Source organism: Balaenoptera borealis, assembly GCF_965194805.1.
Source record: "Balaenoptera borealis genome assembly, chromosome: 13".
Classification (NCBI taxonomy): Eukaryota; Metazoa; Chordata; class Mammalia; order Artiodactyla; family Balaenopteridae; genus Balaenoptera; species Balaenoptera borealis.
In genome coordinates, this window is record NC_138870.1 from 55,403,942 (window position 1) to 55,424,408 (window position 20,467).

General features: G+C 38.9%; 1 protein-coding gene across 1 annotated transcript in view; it reads right to left on the bottom strand.

The window, feature by feature from the left end:
- Window positions 1-20,467, bottom strand: part of LOC309609584 (uncharacterized protein) — a 136,829-nt gene that overhangs the window by 74,918 nt on the left and 41,444 nt on the right. Inside the window, exon 3 of the mRNA XM_082351313.1 lies at window positions 17,315-17,399. Coding sequence (XP_082207439.1) covers window positions 17,315-17,399 — 85 coding nt within the window. The remainder of the gene's footprint in view (window positions 1-17,314; window positions 17,400-20,467) is intronic.

Genomic DNA, 20,467 nt, shown 5'->3' on the forward strand with positions numbered 1-20,467 from the left:
GGCCTGATAGTCTTACAATGTCATTTTTTTTCCCCTACTGTAATTCAAGAGACAGCTGTCTTTGGAATAAATTCCAAATAGTTGGTCTGGAAATGAACTTCGCAGTGGGTCCCTCCTCCATTCTGGCTGACATTTCTCCATTAATTTCTTTTTATCTTTCATCCATTCATTGGTTGATGAGTCTATAAATACACCTCATCTGCTTTTACTTTGCTTTTTAAGAATAAACTGATACCAAACACACTGTCTTAATTACATCCACAAGCAAAAGCATAACAAGTTTAAATGTTGTCACAATATAGTTTAAAAACTTGACATTGTTAATTATGCCAGCTGTGATAAAACTGGCAAATGAAAATTCTAAGTTGAATGTGTAAATGAGTAATTCATCTGAAAAGGTATTTTTAACATGAATAAATGAAAATATCCAAAAAGCTACTAAGCAAAAGAAGAGAATTGGACAGGAAACTGGTAAGTGGATTGGTAAGGAAGCAGGAAAACATGGCCCCCATGTCTCCGGGTCACCACACTTCTGAAATTAGGCAAATCAGTGCTCCCAAGTTCTAATCATACCAGAGAAAACATGGTCTCTGTTCCCTTAAGTGTCCACATTATGAGGTGGCTCCTCAGTCCTGAGGATCTGAATCCTAGGGGCACATCAGAAGGAAGGCCCAGGACAGATCGAATTCATTCCCAGAATATCTTCTGGGAATATCTTCTAAGTTTTCAGATGCAGACAAAATTAAACAAAAGGATAAGGTGAAAATCTTGGGAAGGTATTTCCAAAGGATCTGCCCTATTCCCAAGCCAGTGTCCCAAGCCATCTTCTGTGTGTGATTGTATTTCTTTTCTATTCTTTTTTAAAGTGCCTTCTATAAATTCACCTATGAAGTCATTATCTCTTCCTTTTCTCTCCACCAGATGAAGAAAGGGGAGATCTCACCACCAGTCCAGAAGAAAAACTACTAACCTTCGATCTGGTTAAATAATTGTGGTTTATTGTATGACCTAACTATTTTTCACTCAAGTCAAATACATTTCAAGTTATTGAACTCATCAGGATTTACTTCTTTTTAAAATGTTCTGATATAAATAATGATCATAATAGCAAGTATCACTCATATGTTCTTGATAGAAAATATTGTTATGCTGGTATGGCTGACAATTTTCAGATAACAGTAGCCCATTGCAATAAATTAACATTCTGAATTTTCTAAAGAAATCTTTGTTTTCCTGATGTGTTCTCATATGCTATACAGTCTTATTTGATAAAGAGCTTTGAAGAAATGAACATCCATTTTTGAATGGGAAATAAAAGTCACTGGAAATTTTCTCAGGTATGAAATTATTATAATGCTCCATATTTCACACCCAAAAAGCCACAAAAAAATAGCAGTTAATACACTTTGAGTCATAATACATTTTTGAGTCATAAAAGTTTTAAGTGAACCTAAAGAAGAAAAGACTTACAGCTGGCCAAACGGTCTTGACATTGATGGAGAAGTACAGGAAGAGTGATGATCAGATGTTTTACTCTTTCTCTGAGGACAATTCAAAATGAATATGATGAAATGTAGAAGAATCAAGTTTGGCAACCTATAAGAAATTTCAGAGTAGCTGGAACCCATTCATCACTAGAAAAGTTTCCTAAAGGAGATTGTGAAAGAATCTATTTTCTTCGAAAAGAATATTTCCCTTCCTACCGATGTCTCAGGTGGTAGTTCTCAAACTTCATTGCATTAGAATCACCTGGAAGGATTTGTAAAAACACAGAATGTCGGCCCCACCCCCAGAGTTTCTGATTCAGTAGGTCTGGGGTGAAACTCAATCATTTATTTCTGCCAAGTTCCAAGGTGATGCCAATGATGCTGATCTGGGTGCTGCACCATGAGAACCACTGGTCAGTGCTAACTCGGTGTCAGGCACTGTCACTTAACTCTCTCCCTGACTCTTTGCGACAACTCAGAAGTAGATGTAACTCTGAGAGATAGACATACAGATAATTCTACAACGTTCATACATTCAGCTGCCATATACCATGCGTGGACGGCTATAAACTGCCTACTATACAACCAAACCACCGTTTTGTACATCAGTTGATGAACAAACTTTCTGAGAGATCACCTGCTGGCTGCCTGGAGCTATAATTCAGTGTGGTCAGCAGTGCTGTCAGGCAGAGACACTGTGATGGGTTCACCAAAACCATTTTGTTTCTCTCTTGGAAAACAAAGAGGAAAACAACATCTCTCACTCCTCTTGCATCTAGATGGGATCTTCTGACAATTTATGGCCAATGGAATATGAGCAGATATTATATACCTACTTACAGGCCCTTAGAAAGACCCATGAGATTCTCCTCATTCTTTCTCTTTGCGCACCAGCTAGCTGAATAGAACAGATTCAGCACAGGCCTCCCAAGGAGGCCCTAATGGGTGACAGAGCCACCCAGGGAAGATGTCAGGAACCCTGGGTCCCAGCTTGGAGAAGAACTGCTCAAGGAAGATCAGCTCCATTGGACTCTATGTGAGCAAAAAAATAAAAAAAGCCACTGAGGTTTGGAAGTTCTTTGTAGCAACAGCTACCAACTACCAACTACCCCAATAAGTAACGTCTGTGAATAGAGCAATCCAAACAAAGTTCAATATTCGTGCAGTTATTTGAATATTTTATTCCAATTTATCATTATTTTCTATTAAAAGGGTGAAAAATCGAAAAATAAAAGATAGATACTAGTAAGTAATAGGAGTATCACAAACTTAATACAATCCAGAAGAGGACGAAAAGTTACTCAGCATGTTAAAAATGGTAAATCTCTAACCTCACCAGATTCTCACTTAAACAGGCTTACTACTTGTTCAGCTGCGAAGAGAAACAAAATTAAAGAACATAGGTGAGATGCTAGAATCTAAATCATTAAAATATTGTGTCTAAAAAGCAAAACCTATATGGAAACAGCATGCCTCACCCGTTAAATCCATTGTTTCACTGTCTTACAATCGAAAGTACAAAAGCACCTATTTCCTCATTTTTGAATATGAGAAAATTAAAAATCAGAGAGCTTGAACAACTCCCTCAAAGTCATGTTAGTAAATAATATGACTACAATTCATTCCAATATTTGGATCAGCCTACAGCCTAGCTTTTTTTCATTATACCTCACTGCCTCTCATCTCTGTAAAAATTTGGATGTTTGCCTATCCTTGAAGAGAATACATAAAATGATCTTACAGAGCCTCCTTGGAGCACTTCGATTCTATGGTAAAGATACTCCCATAACTTCCTAGTCTTGCTAATGCAAGAACCCTGTGAAAATGTCCCTTTGCTACCCAGGTGGATAAGTGTCCAGAGACAGGGCTCTGGTTGGCTATGCCATGCTGTCTGTACAAAATGACATTATTTCTATGAAGTGTTTATGTTCACTTAATGTGGAAAACAAAGTTACAACAACATCAGTGAGTATCCTACGGTTTCATGCTCTACACTGTTGGCAAGAAACCTGGCCCCTGTCCCAGCATTCTGCCTCAACCACATCTCAGGAGGAAAGAATTCCTCCCATCACTCCACAGCAGCCCCTTCTGCTTAACTCAGACCCCTACAGATGGCTGGTGATGAAGACAAAAGGCTTCCTAAGACAGAACTGGCAAACAAAAAGCTTGGGGGGGGAAAAAAAAGCTTGGAGACACCCTAGCTCTTGAAAAGAAGAACATTAATTATTTATTTATTAACATCATAATGGTGCTTAGAAGAATGTCATAAAAAGCATCCTTTGTCACCAGTGCCATATCAAAGCAAATGTGTATGAAACACCTTAACTGGAAAAACCATTTTTCATTGACCACCCAACAACTTTGATTCACATAGTATTTTGAGAGCCCACTTTTACAATAAGTCAGTTCCACGCTGTTTTGGACCCAATAACATGTGTATGTAATGGTTAGACGTTTGCTTGTGAGTGGTACTGATGTAAAAATAAGCTTTAATAAAGTTACTAGCATCCATGTACCTTTGTACCCATAACCGCTTCTATACCTCTAGTTCTGCCAATTTCTTGTTTGAGGGGTGTTACCTGTGAGGGTTCCCCTGCCCTCCCATGCATAGCACTTCCCTATGACCTTCACAGGGACAGAAGCAGCCACTGGGAGAAATTATTAGTTAGGTGGCCCTCCAGAGTCACTCAGAAGTTGGGGCCATATACTGTTTACGGCATCAGTGCCACAAGCAAGCCCAGTGGCCCACCCACTTCTCTGCAAACCTCCTGGCCCTCCTTGTTCACATCTTTGAGCTAAGTCCAAAAGTGGAAAATGAAACATGATGATGGATGGGAGGAAAGGAGAGTTCTTGGGGTGAGTATTCATATCAACACAATGGGATTCTACAAGCAACAATCTTGCTGCTCAAATCACTCCTGAAGAGAAAGTTGGGCACACCAAGAAGTATGTTGGAGCTTTCAGCCACAGAGATCATGGACACTATCAGGAAGTGTGTACCCAGCAGGAAGTGGTGCCATGTAGACCAGTGTTTCTCAAACTTGACCGTACATACGAGTCACCTGGGATCATACTAAAATGCAGGTTCTGATTCAGTGGGTCTTGAGTGAGACCCAAGATGCTACCTTTCTAACAGACATGAAGGTGATGATGCTTTGAGGAGCAAGTAAGGACACAAAATCCAATATCAGAACATATGAGCTGTGAAACCTTGGGCTTCAGTCTTCTTATCTGTGAAACAGAGATTATTGTGAGCATTAAACGACATGATATCATCTACCTGGCACATAATAAGGACTCGAGGCATTGACTACCATCAATATTTTATTTTTACTGCTCTGAGTACTGGGACAACTTCCAAAAAATGACGCTCATTGTCAACTTGGTTTTTTAATGGTGAGACCAAGGTGTGCAGGATGAGGTGAAATGTGTATGTGTAGGGAGGCTGGGTGAGTGGGTAGAGGAGGTGGGCTAAAAAGAAAACCTGGGGTGGAATAAAATGAGAGATTCCCACCCATACCTCCATTCATGCTTAGGTAGAAACTAGCCAGTAACAAATGCACCTCTGTGAAATTACTTTAGGAGAGGTATTTCCTGGAGAAGGTGAGGGACAAGCTTTGTGGTTTCTGTTTTTTAGTCCAAAAATAAAGGCATTGAAGTAAGACTGCAGCTACCGAAATGCCAGATTGCTTTAATCCTCATATTTGTGGTTGTCACAGAACATTTCCACAATAAGGATAGCATAGAATTATCAACTGAATGAAAGAAAGTAAACCAAATTATTTTGATGCATTCCCAGAGTACTGCACCAAACTTTTAGTCAAGTGCTTAACTCCTAAACTTTCCTCAGTTCTCTGAGATGCAGAGAGTATGAGCTTATTTGTGAAAAAAATACATCGAAATGATCTCCACTTTAATAAGCATTTCTGAAGTGCTTCCTGTACCAGGCTGTGTGCTAATCACTTGGAATATAAAACAAATAAGACATGGCTCTTTCCCACGAACAGTTCTAATCTAGTTGGGAAGACATATATATATCAACAAAACATTATAATACATTTTAGTAAGTGTAACAGAGATACCCACCAAGTACTATGAGAGTACACGTGAAGAATAGCTAACATACTAGTCGTATCCTGGTGGTCCAGAGGCTAAATATAGCCCATAAGTATAATATATAGAGACAGGGCTTTTCAGTTTTGGTTGAGTTTGATTAGTTGACTACATTAAAATAAAGGAAGAGTTGTGCTCAATTTCCTCCCAACAAAAATCAGCCAAAGCTGAGTAACAGATGTTCCTTTTAGATGAGGCATACGTTCTTGAGTTTATCACTGTCCCCACTATTTCCTGTCATCATTCACAGGCTTCCCTTATTTACCTAATCAATCTGGCTCATATAGGGTGTTGAGTTTGACCTAAGGAGAGTTGCTAAAGAAGTATAGGGTTTCTCCCTAGAAGGATGGATAGGTGTGAAAGAGATGAAAATGAGAAAAAAAACATGTTTTTTTATATTTACCCACATATTTATCATTTGGATTGCTCTTTACCTCTTTCTATAGCTCCAAATTCCCATCTGATATTATTTTCCTTCTGCTGAAAGGACTTATTTTGGCATTTCTTGGGCTTCCCTGGTGGCTCAGTGGTTAAGAATCTGCCTGCCAATGCAGGGGACATGGGTTCGAGCCCTGGTACGGGAAGATCCCACATGCTGTGGAGCAACTAAGTCCATGTGCCACTACTACTGAGCCTGCACTCTAGAGCCCATGAGCCACAACTACTGAGCTCACGTGCCACAACTGCTGAAGCCCGCACGCCTAGAACCCATGCTCTGCAACAAGAGAAGCCACTGCAATGAGAAGCCCGTGCACCGCAACGAAGAGTAGCCCCTGCTCTCCACAACTAGAGAAAGCCCACGTGCAACAACAAGGACCCAACACAGCCAAAAATGAATAAATAAAATAAATAAATTTATTTTTTAAAAAAAGCATTTCTTACAGTGAAATCTCTTACCTTTTATTGCCCTGAAAAGGTTTTTATTTTGCCTTCATTTTAAAAAGATATCTTCACTGGGTATAGAGTTCTAGGTTGGGAATTTTTTCTTTCAGCACTTAAAAGATAACAGTCTATTGCCTTTAGGCCTGCATGGCTTATGACGAGAAGTCTGCAATGATTATTATTTTTGTTCCTCTATAGCAGGTATCTTTTTTACCTGCTAGCTGCTATTTAGATTTTCTCTTTGGCATTGGTTTCAGAAATTTAATTATGATGTGCCTGGGTGTGACTTTCTTTATGTTCCTTCTGTTTGGAGTTTGTTGAGGTTCTTGGATCTGTGGGTTTATATTTTTCATAAAATTTGGATAATTTTTAGCCATTACTTCTTCAAATAGTCTTTCTGTTTCCCCAACACCACATTTCTAGGACTCCAATCACACATATATTGCATGGCTTGATATGGTCCCAGAGTTCACTGAGGCTCTGTTGTGTGTGTACTTGTTTTTGGTTCTGTTTTTGGTCTTTTTTTAAACTGTGCTTCATTTTGGATAGTTTCTGTTACTATGTCTTCAGGTTTGGTGATCTTTTCTTCTGTATCATATAATATGCTGCTAATCCTAACCAGTCTTTTTAATTTCAAATATTTTCATCTCTACAGGTTACATTTGGGTCATTTTGATATCTTTCATTCTCCTTTTATCATGTTTATGTTTTCTTTTTTACATCCTTCAGCATAAGAATAAGCTTTGTACAGTATTCTCAAGGTCCTTATCTACTAATTCCTTTATCTTTGTCCTTCCTCAACTTGTTTCTATTGATTAATTTTTCTCTTGTTATAAACAATATTTTCATTCTTCTTGGTTTATGTCTAGTCATTACTTTTTGAATTTCACATATTGTGAATTTTATTTTGTTGGATGCTGGATTTTATTGTCTTCCTTTAAAGAATATTGGATTTTATAGCAGCTCAGTTTGATCCATGAGAGACTAGCTTTCAAGCTTTTTATGGTGGGCCCACAGTAGCTTTTATTCTAGGACTAATGTAACCCCACTACTAAGGCTTCACACTTCTGAGAATTCCACCCAAGGCCCTGTGGATTTTGAAGTTTCTTCACATGAGCTAGTGGAGACAGAAACTCTTCCCAATTCTGTGTGAGCTCCAGGTATGGTTCAGCTCAGTGCATTCTTTCCCTAGTCTTGGTAGTTTCTTCACATGCATGTGCAGATAATATTCAGCCAAACACTTTGAGTAAGCTTTGAGATCACTGGGCTCTGCTTTCATTCCCCCATCCTGAGAAGTGGCTTGGAAACTGCCTCCAAGCAGTAAGCTCTGGCAATCATAGGGCTCACCTTGTTTGCTTTCTCATTCACAAGAATAAAGTCTTGTTGTCCAATAGCTGACATTTTGTCTGATTTCTAAATGTTTACGGTGGTATGGCAATTGCTGTAGTAGCTAATCAACAGCAGAAGCAGGAGATATTGTAGTTGGTAGAAAATAAAGACAAGGAGAGCATTTCAGGCAAGAATGATCGCATAAGCCAAGGAAAACAGGTGAGAAACAACAAGCACAAGTTTCAGGAAGTAACAATTTGGTGTTGATGCACCATAAAGCCAAACGCAGGAAGGGACTGTCAAAACGTGAAGCTGAAACTGGGGTCTAGGGCCAGAATTCGGGGCCTCAGAGATCATGTGATTGAAAACTGTGGAACAGGAAGAAAAACCGTGAACAAAGAGTTAGGAGACCTGGGTTCAAGTTCTAGCCTATTATTCGCTGTGTAACCTGGAGCAATTTTTTGTGTTTTCGTTTTCTCATTTGTAAAATAAGAGGCCCTCTTAACCAGTTCTTAACCATTTTCACGGCAAAGTTTCTATAATTTAGCTTAGTGGAGGTGGAGGATACTTCAGGCTGAGCTCTTTAGAGAAAATAGGTTATTAACAAATTGTATTTATTGATAAACTACCACACGCCAAGATTCATGCTCAGAGTTTTAAACACATTATCTTTAACCCTTACGACAGCCCCATCTCACAGATGAGAAAAGAAAGAGGTTAATAGCCTGTCAAATGTTATATATCTAAAGATGGTGGAGACAGAATCTGAACCCAAGTCCGGGTGACTACATTTTGCTGGGCCCAATGTCTTTAAAGCTCCTTGGGTGATTCTAATGTGCATCCAGGTCAAAAGTCACCTATTAGAAAGGTTAAAAGCAGGTCTGAGATATCCACCGTAATAACAAGTAACGCCTTCCATAATGTTTCCCCTCCCCTGTTACTGTTACACCAGTCCGGACACATTATACCTATGCTACACCCCAACCCTATAAGGGGCTGGGAGGTGGGCAGATGAGTAAAGCTTTAATTTTCTGGAAGAGGATGCATTCAAGAGGTGACCTTTACAGTCTAGTGATAGTTGTACCATCTAGTCTTCTTGGTGCTTTTTGAAACAGCACAGATCGACTGAAAGTATATTATTTATTAATGTTGGAGTAAATTGACCCCATATTTTATGCAATTTAATTTTTGGAGCATATTGATGGCATCAAGGCAAGATTTTTACTGTACTCATAGCAAACAGTTGAAACCTTCCTCAGGTTTAGGTACCATGCTGAGCATTCTACTTGTATTATCTTGGTTAATTCTCACAACAATCTCATGAGGTAGGTACAGTGATTATTCCTGTTTTACAGGAAACTGAGGCCCATAGTTAAACAGTGGATTACTCAGAAATGAGGCCAAGTAGTCTGGCTCCAGAGCCACAGATCTTAGCCCTGCATCAGGCTACTCCTCTCCTCGCAAAGGTTACTGGTGGGAGGGAGATGTTCTTTATTTCTTTTTCAGCTGTAAATAGCGAGACTAGGACAATCGAAAGGGTTAAAAAATGTTGTCCTACTGTCCTTTTAAAAAAAAGACTAGAACAGAAAAGGAAACTCTTGATACCCTGAACCCAAACTCTTACATTCTTCTGGTCTCTTGTAGGTGAAACCTCATTTCTGGCACACGGGTCACTGCTCAAAAGCAATGCGTGCCTTTATCTTTTTGATCTGTGTGTGGTCTCAGTAACGTATGTGTGTTATGGGCCATGCCACAAATCTGGCTCTCCCTTCACTGGCAAGGATTTTACTACGCAGACCACGTTAACATAGAAAACTTGGAACAAAGAAGAACTTTGACTAGCAGCATTGTGTTCATGGCTAAATGGGCGAATGATGTATCACCCATTGATAAGAAAAACAATTTTAAAACATTTTCTTTCAGTATGGGAATCACCAACATCTACCTCAGAGATGAGTGCTTAAAAGATCTAGGGAGGTAGGAAGCCAATGAGCCCAAGTGTGTGTCCATTTGTAGGTCTTTAATATGAAGCAAAACGTTTTCTAGAAAGCAATTTTGTCTGAGACAAGTCTTGATCATCCAGCAGGGAACAGGCTTCTGTGAACTTACCCACTTTTCACCATGTAAAGTGACTTTTCATACTTCTAGAAGAAAAAAGAGGGGAAGGAGCTGCTTTCCTAGTACCCACCAATCATAGCTTTCCCCCCTCCCCAGCAAGACTGGCAGTGAAAACACTAAGCATAAGAAAAATGCATAGATGACACTCTTGTTTAATTTAGGTATTAGTTTCAACTTCCCTCAAACAAAACTCTTTGATCAAGCTTATTACAAAATAGGAAAATTCTCATAATCATTCCACACAGACACCAGCTCCATATGCAGGAGCTAACAAAACCATCAGAAAGGGAAGCCAGCTCCAACATAATGACAAATCAGATATTCGTCCAGAATATTAGCTGGTCAATCTTACATTTCTATCATTTTCTGTTTAAGAAGCCTTTGACCCAGTGTAAAGATGATTTATTCCATCAAACCCTGAAAGTAGTGCCTGCCCTGTCCCAGGGCATATTCAGTGTCAGGCGTGTAGAAGGATTTCCCCATTGGGCAGGAGTGTGGACTCAGTGTTTCCAGATGTTGAATAGCACATGCTGTTCATTTGCTGATGAACAGACCCATTCAAGGACAGAGGGAAGCCTGCCCCCGAGAGAGAGCTGCTGAAATACTCTGACGTGGTCTCCCTGTGGCCACAGGAGATAGGCTAGTTTCTTCTGAAGTGAAAATATAACACAGCCCCTGGGTATGTGCCAGAGAACATTTGCTATATGCGGGGTGGGGGGGGTGGGAAATGGGGTTTAAATGCCTCCAGAGACTGTGCTGTAGATTCTTCTAGTGCCCTCTGTGCTCACTGGCAAAGGCCAAGTTCCTGGACTCCACTGTCGCATCAGTCCCTTCAGTAACTCAAACCTTTAAGTCCTGGTTTCCCACCCAACGAGTGGGAGGTCTTTTCTGGGTCTCTAACCTATGGAGTCTGAGGCAAAGCAGTGGCCACTTGCAGGAGAACGCTGTGATGCTGCAGGCCCCAGAGAAGATGTCCCCACACTACTAGGCAGGGCCCTACCTGCCTGCACCATTTTAACAGCAGGGACTTCCATGGCGCTGTTTCCCACCTCCTACCGGACATCAGAGAAGCCTGCCAGCAGGACCAAATCAATTCAGATGTCCCGGGTTAAAACTTGCAAACCCCGTGAATACAGCCATGTGAGTACTTTCTTTCGGTCCTAAGTTTTTAAAAACTTAACATCATTATTAAAATTAAAAACCTAATAACTGCTTTATTCCTCTAAACTGGTAGCTTGAGTTTTACAATTCACTCTGTTACAGATTCAGGCTCTTCAAATCCTACTTGAAATCTAACTGTGACCTGCAGAGAGCCTAGGACCTTGTTGCCACCAGAGCACGGCTGGCAGCTGCAAGCATAAGAGGACACAATACATTCTCCTTTCCCTGTGCAGACAACATGCAGGGCTGTGAGGAAAGCAGTATGTGTCCAAGCCGATGATGAGAGCTTTCCTGTGTGTTTCATCCAAACCGAAGCCAAGTCCAAAGGGTTGTGTGAAGGAAATCACATTAGACAGTCCCCTTTCAACATCTAAATGCCTGTGCCTTTAAAACACTGAATAGAATTGGTGATTCCCCCTCCCCCCCGAAGCTATTTGTTCTAAGTTCATAAGGAACGCCAGAAAAACCATCTCTCCTTTCTCTTGTTTGCAAGAAACATTGGATGCAAAGGAAAGGCAAGAATCAGTAGGGGGACACACTGCTAGCAGACAAAATTGAGACAGCACAAAAGTAAATAATGTTGTGCTACTCTTATTTTTGGCTGTCAGTGGGAGCAATTGGAAATAATAAAAATAAAATAAATACAGGTGGTGGTGGTGAGAGTGGCTGAGGGAGGAGCGTGGAAGGCATTGTCTTTCTGATGCTTCACTATTGCTAAACAGCTAGAAACTGCTCCAGAACATCGCTTCTGCCTTTCCTGGCCACATCCTCTCTTCTTATATCGGCAATAGAGTGAGACGGTTAAGGGAAAAGCCACTTCAGGCTTCAGAGAGACCTGAGTTCTAGGCGCCGTTCTGCTATCACAGCTGTTCCTAGTTGTGCTTAAAACCTTGGGCAGTAATAAAAATAAGGTTATTCCCTGATGGTCCAGTGGTTAGGACTAGGCGTTTTCACTGCTGGGGCCCAGGTTTGATTCCTGGTTTTGGAACTAAGACCCTGCAAACTGCATGGCGAGGCCGAAAAAAAAAAAGTAACATTTACAGAGTACCTACTATGTGCTGGGTACTCTTCTCAATGTTTTGTGTCTATTAATTTAGTTAATCATCATAACGGTAGTAAGTACTATTTTCACACCACTTTATAGATGAGACAGCAATTAAGTCACTTGCCCAACGTCAGGCAGCTCAGAAGTAGGGGACCACAAGCTCTTAACACCTGCACTGTCTCACCTATCTAAGCCCCTGTTTTCTCTTCTTAAAAAATGTAGACCATAAACTTCACAGATATATTGTGTTAGTCAAATGAGATACTGTATACTCACCACAGGCCTGGGGTATAATAAGCAATCAAAAATGCCAGCTATTATTTTGAGCTTTTCTTTCCTCCTTTTAGCCCAGACCCAAAGAGGTGGGACTAGCAGGAAGGAGTTGAAGAAATCATGCCAGTTTCTAGAAAAGAAACTCCCCATCCAGGGAGTCCTGTGTCCATATACTATTGTGCTACATCAACCAGTACTCACAGGCATAATAACGAGGTCGTTGGGTACCACGAAGATGTGAGGCATTACACAAAACCCGTCATTCTACAAAAGCTGCTTGCTTCCAAGCCTGCCCAGTCTCTGCCTAGCAGGTTTAAGATTACTAGCAATATATCCATCGCACACCCTTTTAGTCAAGAGGGTCTGCTGCTTTGTCTTTAAGGCTTTGTCTCTGCAAGAATACAAGACTCTTTTGTTTCAGCTGCAAGGGTGTTTGGGTAGCAGCCAGAGTCTGTAACATTTGGGGTCCTTAAGCCTTTATGTATCTGTTGTTTGGCCATCACAACTGACTGCATTGACTTGGTTGGAATTACAACTCAATTTACACCCTATATTTTCCCCTTATTCTGCATCATAAAGGTCTCAAGATTTAACAGCATTTCTTTACCTTTCTGGCCTCCTCTCAAGACTTTATTTGATTTCTACAAGCCATATAATGGGGTTCTCGGCAGCCAGTAATAAGTCTTCAGCTGGACACTGTAACCAGGCTCTTTTCCTTGCAAGAAGCTCTAGCAGCTTCCTCTTCTGTCCTGCAGGCAAAGAGAGACAGCTCCATTTTTAGAGCAAGGCAAAAGCTAGCTGAACAGGTGAACGAAAGCGGACTTCCATCAAAGTGGGAAGGGCAGTTCCTCCAAGAGAAAACTCGACCCCTGTAGGAACTTGATTCCTTAGGAAGCGATAAGGCCAAAATAACCAGTTGTAATCCAGGGCATCGAGTGTAGTTCCTGATGCTCACTTGTCACATGATTTAAGGCAAGCCTGTTTGCTTCTGTGGGACTCAGTTTTCACATCTGTAGAATAATATTCTCTGGCATCCTCACCACAGAGCTTAAAGCATTTCACCATATGTTACCTCTTTACTTCTCACACTCCCGTAGTCAGGCACCAGATACTTTGAGTTAGGACCTAAAAGGAAACAGAGGAGCAAAGAAATGTGGGGACCTGCCCACATTGCAATGTAGCTGGGATAGGAATTCACATTGTTTGTCTTGATGCTAAGTGTTATTGTTTCTAGAAACGTCTTTGCCACAAAATGGAATTCTTAACATAGAAATAAATCACCTTGCTTGCATGTCACTTGAATTGAGTATTTAAATGAACTTAGGAGATTTGAAAATCCAATCTAAAAGAAAACAATAATGCTCAGCCAGGAAAAAAAAATAGGTCCAACAGAGTTTCACATTATAGAAATATTTCAGTACTCAGAGTCTACCAGCTTGAAACACTGACCACTTAATCTTCACACTTACCTTGTGAAATACATTATTAGTCATTATTAGTTCCATTTTACAGCTGGAGGAACTAAGGAAGAGTGTTCAAATGGCTTCTCTGGGGCCTCAGAGGAAGTCAGTCCTACAAGGGAGAAATTCTTGTATTTGCTCTCTATCTCTTCCTCAGACAAATAGAGAAAACAGGTTGTCTGGAGAAGTCCTCACAGCTGAAATCATTCCTGCAGCTAGAGGCACATTCACATCACACCAGCTTTTGGGTTACAGTAGCAGCTATAGGATTTCACAAATACAAAATAAAAACAAGCCTAAGTTCCATATTGGGAAAACACCCTTGAAGTTTTTTTCTTTAATTGGAGTCACTGGGCTGCCAGGAATTTGGGGGGACTCTGAATCATTCACTGACTAAGACCCGTATTCTCTTATTCATGAATTAACTATATATTTATTAATTCAATTAAAAGCTGATAACTTCTTATATGTTTCTTAACCAAAAATAGTGCCAGGCTTCCCACTGGGTTTCAGGATGTGGGGTATTTGTGTGTGGTGGTGAAGAGTGTGTGTGTGTGTGTGTGTGTGTGTGTGTGTGTGTGTGTGTGTGTAATGTCAATTAGGCATTTACTGAGCATTAACTACATGTCAAGCAGAGTGCCTACTTGTTGGAAAATAGAAATAAAAATACTCTCTAAGGAATTTAAAATTTAGGTAAGGAAACAAAACACAATAAACTAGGCTATGGTAAAACCTGGAGTTTAAAGATATGTTATTTTTAATTTTGCTGAACCCCATATTTCTCTAACTTTTTGAATCCTGAGAAAACTTTTTTTGTCAAGAAGCACCTAATAATGCCACTCTAAGTCATTCCTTTACATTTGAAAATTAATTTTTTAATCTCCCAATCAATGTTCAGGTTTAGAATTTCCTACAGGGTTATTCATTGTACTTGAGCTCTCTTATAAAGCCATTATATAATTAAAATGCACATAAAAATGGCTTCATTTACATTTATATGCCATTATTTTAGATTACATTGGGGCCTTCTATCTGCCAGGCGCTATGCTGTGGGTTGAACGTTAACGAATCCAACACGAGCCAGACTTGAGAGTACAGTGGGAGAGAGGTGAGTAAACCACTGATCACAGCACAGGGAGCTGGATAATGGTTGACGATATACAATACACGACCCGTGCCTGTAGATCAGCCACACTACCACGTGGGGTGCGTGGGGGCGTGCCCGGGGGAGGGGAGGCCTTATGGAGGAAGTGATGTTTGAGCGGCTCTGAAAGAACAGAAGGTCCCCAAGAGGAGGATGAGGACTTTTCCAGGCAAAAGGCGAAGCAAGCTCAAAGCCGAAATGGCATGATTTGGGAGTCTCCCGGGCGTCTACCGATCAAGAGGAAACCTCCTGAGAAGGTTGAGAAGTGGGGCAGTGTTTGTAGGGGGCTTTGCACGGAGAGCTGAGTCAGACACCAGACCGCTTCAGCTCATGACATCTGCTGCCAGCATCTTCTCCAGCCGGCCCCCAGCCCGCAGTCTCCCAGACACCCCTAACTGCTCTCCCGTCTCCCCTTCTTTTTCTGTCAAATAATGGTAGCGTCTGCTCCTAAATTCTCAAGCATGTGATAGAAGACCTGAGCGACACCAGTGGGAAGACCAGATAAACAGCAATAAGTCGCGTCCTCGTTTTTGTCAGTCTCACAAAAAGAGCTTCTTCAAACAACCATTTGTAGTCTAAATTCCAGAGCCTGGTTGCTTCATATGTGTATTAGCCGTGCTTTCAATAACTTTCTCTGTTGTTTACCATTTGGCTATTTTCACTGTTTGTTGACTTTTATGCCCACAATTGGTTGTGTGATTCCACTCTTTCAGCTACTGTTATTTCTTCTTTTTTTTTTTTCCCCCGTTAGTGAATTTATAAGATCCTAACAGCGTAGCTTCAAAATGTATTATGCAAAAACCAATAAAACTACAGGGAGAAATTGACAAACACCCAATTATAGTAGGAGATACTAACACATTTCTTTTGGACTAATAAAATAATCAGTGGGTTAATACAACTAAAAAGGTTATGACAAGTAACAAGCCTAACCTAAAACTCTAACCTTCATACAGAGAATGTTCAGTATTTTGACCCCAAAGGATGCCTCAACAAATTCTGGAACAATGATATTATACAAATAATTTTCATGGGCCACAATGCAATAAAATAAGAAATCAATCCAAAAAAAGTAGCCAAACCTTCCATTACCCCCCCTCATAGTACTAAAGATTTATTTTATAAACACTAACATAGCACTTATTATATGCCGTCAGCTACTGTTACATCTTAGACCAATAAAAGTTCAAATTGAGGAGTGCAATAAAATTGGAGAATAATCTGCGGACTTTCTGTTTTTGGTTTGATTTATTTCACAGAAAATCAAGATACTTGTTTTATTTTATGAAAAAATTATGAAACTGTCAAAATGTTCTTTTTGGTGAAAAACGTTTTTCGTTAGTCTCCAAAATTGTTGGACGACTATAATTCTGAATTTCTTGAGCACTAGGAAAAGTCCGTACAGCAAGTGTAGGGATTTGACGTTATTAGCAAGGGAGTGCACTGTATAAAGATAATTATGTTGTGACTAAAGACCTATCTTAGGCTAAAGTCCTTGAACAGAGAACAGTTATAAGTATCTTTGTTTGAAGTTTTGTGGTGAAATAATCATTGGAAACTTATGTAGCTATGCCTTGATTGATAGCTGTCTTACAAAAATATTTTAAAAAGGCTAAGCGTTTGCTAGATAATGCAAAGTACATTTTAAAAATTCCATATTGGTTAAGGTTATATATATTCACTCAGCAAATGTTTACTGAGTTATTTCATTTGTATAGATACTATCAGCTATAAATCCTTGACATGTCACTTTTTTTATAGAGTAATGATTATAATTACTCAAGGAGAACTTACAGTGACTACCATGGGCAAAGACAAAATCGTAAAATTATATTACTACGTACTGAGCAATTACAAGTGCCAGGCACTATACTAAGTGTTCAATGGAAATATTACCAAATCTAATCCTCTTGGTAACCCCTTGGGGTAAGTTTATTATCCCCGTTTTTATAGGTGAGAAATCTGAGTCCGAGGGATCAAGAAAATTTGTCAAAGTTTATTAGAGCTAACAACACACAGAGCCAAGTTTTGAACGCAGGAATGTCTAATTCCAAAGACTTGTCTCTTAACCACTATCTCCCCATTGTCTTAGGTAATAAACATGCTAATTGGAGAGCTACTTATAGCAGATACTCATCCCTGGTTGGTAACGAACGTGGTTATATATCACCTTACAGTTTACAAAATGTTTTTACATATGTTAGAATTTGTCCTCTCTAACAACAATCCTCGAGGTAGGTGTTATTAATTCCTCTTTTTTAGAGCTGAGTACATTGAGGCTCAAAGAAATTAAGGGACTTACCTAAAGTCATCCAACCAGCAAAAGGCAGAATGAAGACTGGAAAGCAGGCCTTTCTTCTGGTTTCAAATCCTCTGCTATAATTGCTCTGCCATAATAGGTAGAAAGAGAAGTGATGGAAAGTTTGCTCTACACAAACATATATGCACATACACTCAACAAATAAGGAGATATTACTATATCTCTTTATGCTGCTAAAATGATCATTTGAATTAAAACACGTCAATTTTAATTTTTTTACAAAAACTTAGTAGCAATTGAAACTGATAACAAGCCTAATAATAAAGTCCAAAAGGATCAAATATTTATCAGTTTTCATGAAACGTTAAGATTTTACTGATTATAAGATGTACTTTTCTTAGTCCACCTAATAACCTTTCGAAGACCGGAGATTTCTTTAAATTATAGATAATGATTTTAAATCTTTTTCATTGTAGGCAAAAAACAACATCAACAAAAAAGGAGTAACTCATTATCTACCTGTGTTAATCTGAAAAAGGGGAAATTTTTCTAAAATGAATTGTTAATGAAAACTCTGAACAGATGATGAACCAGGAGACCTTTGGATCTTGTTAGTTCTTGAAGTTGAAATTTTTACATTTAAAATGGAGAGGAAAGAGTAAAAATTTAGCCCTCTGAAGGATGCTTAGAGGATAATATCATTCAAAAAGTCGGTGCCAACAACAATTTATACACAGCATGAAGAGCAACAAATTCCACTTCTGTGGTTTGTATCTGGAAAGGAAAACAAGTCAAAAGGAAAAATTCCAAAGAAGGTTCAAATTTATTCTCCAACCTCAGAGCCTAGTTCAGGTTTGCCTGTGTGGTTTTATTGCTTAGTTCACACACACAAATTAGCACTGGAGATCCTAAAAGCCAGCTTAAAAAAAAAAAGAAAGAAAGAAAGAAAGAAAGGGAAAGAAAGAAAGGGAAAGAAAGAAAGAAAGGGAAAGAAAGAAAGAAAGGGAAAGAAAGAAAATCTTTTGCTCCTCGCGTTGATGAAAGAAAACACTCTTTCTCAAAAATGTGATTATTTGGTTCCTCACAAGTTCAAGATGTGTAAAAAGAGAGAGGGGAGTTTCTTTAAAAGAACTTCCTTCTACCACATTCAAAAATGTTGCTCTTTCGTCAATGATGGGCAATCAGGGGCTTCTAAAAGCAAAGAAACATAATGGTATCTTTCAAATTAGTCAATAGGGAACCTAGTGTCAAATTATGTATATAACTAGAATACCTTGGGGTTGCTTTCTGTAGCTACCCCTTTATAGGGAAAAAAAATAATACAATAATTTACATTTTAAATCATTGGAATTTAACAGTGACCTTTACTACAGTAAACTCTCATTGAAAAAAAAAATCTTGCTACAACATTCCCTCAAGAATAACTTTTTATAGTTATAGCCAGATAAAATATGATTTGCCTGTAAGATGAAAGCTACTACTATGCCCTACCATCTGCATTATATATTACTGTGAGCTTATATTGAAATTATATTGAAATAAGTATTAGAATAAGACCAACTGTCTAACCAAAGAAAACATTCACAAATCTAACAGTTTAAAAAAGGATATGAGAAATGTAAGTTACAAAATGTGTATTTTGCTAAAGTCATATAACACACTGATCAGGGAAGAGTGTGCAAATTGCCTAGAAGTCCGGGAGTTCACCATGTGCATCAGTATTTGAAGTTTATCAAATACCTTTCAACACTTCAGAGGTCACTGCCAATCAAACTAGTTTTTAAAAATACTTATTGGCTCTTTTTCTCTCGGTCAACCTAGTAATTTTTTTGTTTGTTTGTTTGTTTTGTAATTTTTCACTTGGTGACATCCACAGTGTAGCCTGGGTTTGAGATAAGAAAATTTTAGAATTCATTTGTTTACTCCTTAAAAGAGTTATTTCCCATTATTTTACCTTAGCCTCTTTTTACATTTTGTAGATGAAAATTTTCTTCTTTATTTAACATTGCCAAAAGATAGAACTTCTGTTATATATGAGGATTTCAAAACTCCCTCCTAAATTAAAAAGTATGATTTACATCCCTAAGAATGTACTTACTAAATGTTTTTTAAAAATTAAAAAGCTCAAAAAATCCCAAAATGCACCAATATGCCCACTTTAAATATTTTGAATAAATCTAATTTTTACATGATTAAAATACCAAACTAAGTCCCTTTGGCTGAACCTCATATGACCACCTACTCTGGGTAGATGTAATGAAGTTGAGGTATTGGGGTACGACATCTGGCAAGGACTTGTGAATTACAATTTTCTTTTACAACTGAAAACCATATCCTGGTCAGGTCTCAGTGGGGTTTAATGCTGTCAGAGCATACAAGGTTTGTTTTGATCTGCTATGGAGTAACACACATAACTTTCAGTTCACACTAATAACATCCCCGTGTCTGGTATACACCAATCCAGAGGCTACTAATTAAAGGTTGGAATTAACCAAACACAGTTTCAGTACAAAACATGTGAAACTTATTAAAACTTAAAAGTAACTGCTGATTCTCAATACAGGCAGAACTAAAGAATGTGGGAGTCTTGTGAGGTTACTTCAGCAAAAATTTTAAAGCACATTCAAGATGCTTTGAGTCTGCCTATTCAGTACACAATGTGTTAACATAATAGAAAAATGTGCTAAACATTTAAGATTACTGAAACCAAGACATGAAAAGGATTCAACAAGGAAACAGACCATTTCCCTCACCGGGGTGAACTCCTACTCTGAGTCTTTGGTCTAACAAACAATTCTATATGCAGTTGTTGGAATAATTACCTTACCATTTTCTCACTAGAGAACTGTTTGTTGATTTGGAAATGAAAGGGGGAGTGGGAACGAGAGGAAGATGGCAGAGAGGAGACAAGTTTCAGCAGCTAAGTTACATAATTCAGTATAAGACTACAGCTTTATTTTTTTAACTCAGTATAAGACTACAGCTTTATTTTTTTAACTCAGTATAAGACTACAGCTTTATTTTTTTAACTATATGTAATAGACATATAGAAAAGTGCATATTTCATGAGTGTACAGTTTGCTGAATTTTCACGAACTGGGTTTATCCATGTAGCAAGTACTCGGATCAAGAAACAGAACATTCTCGGCAGCCTTACAGATTTTTTTAAACTTAGCAATGTATCTTCACCCACAG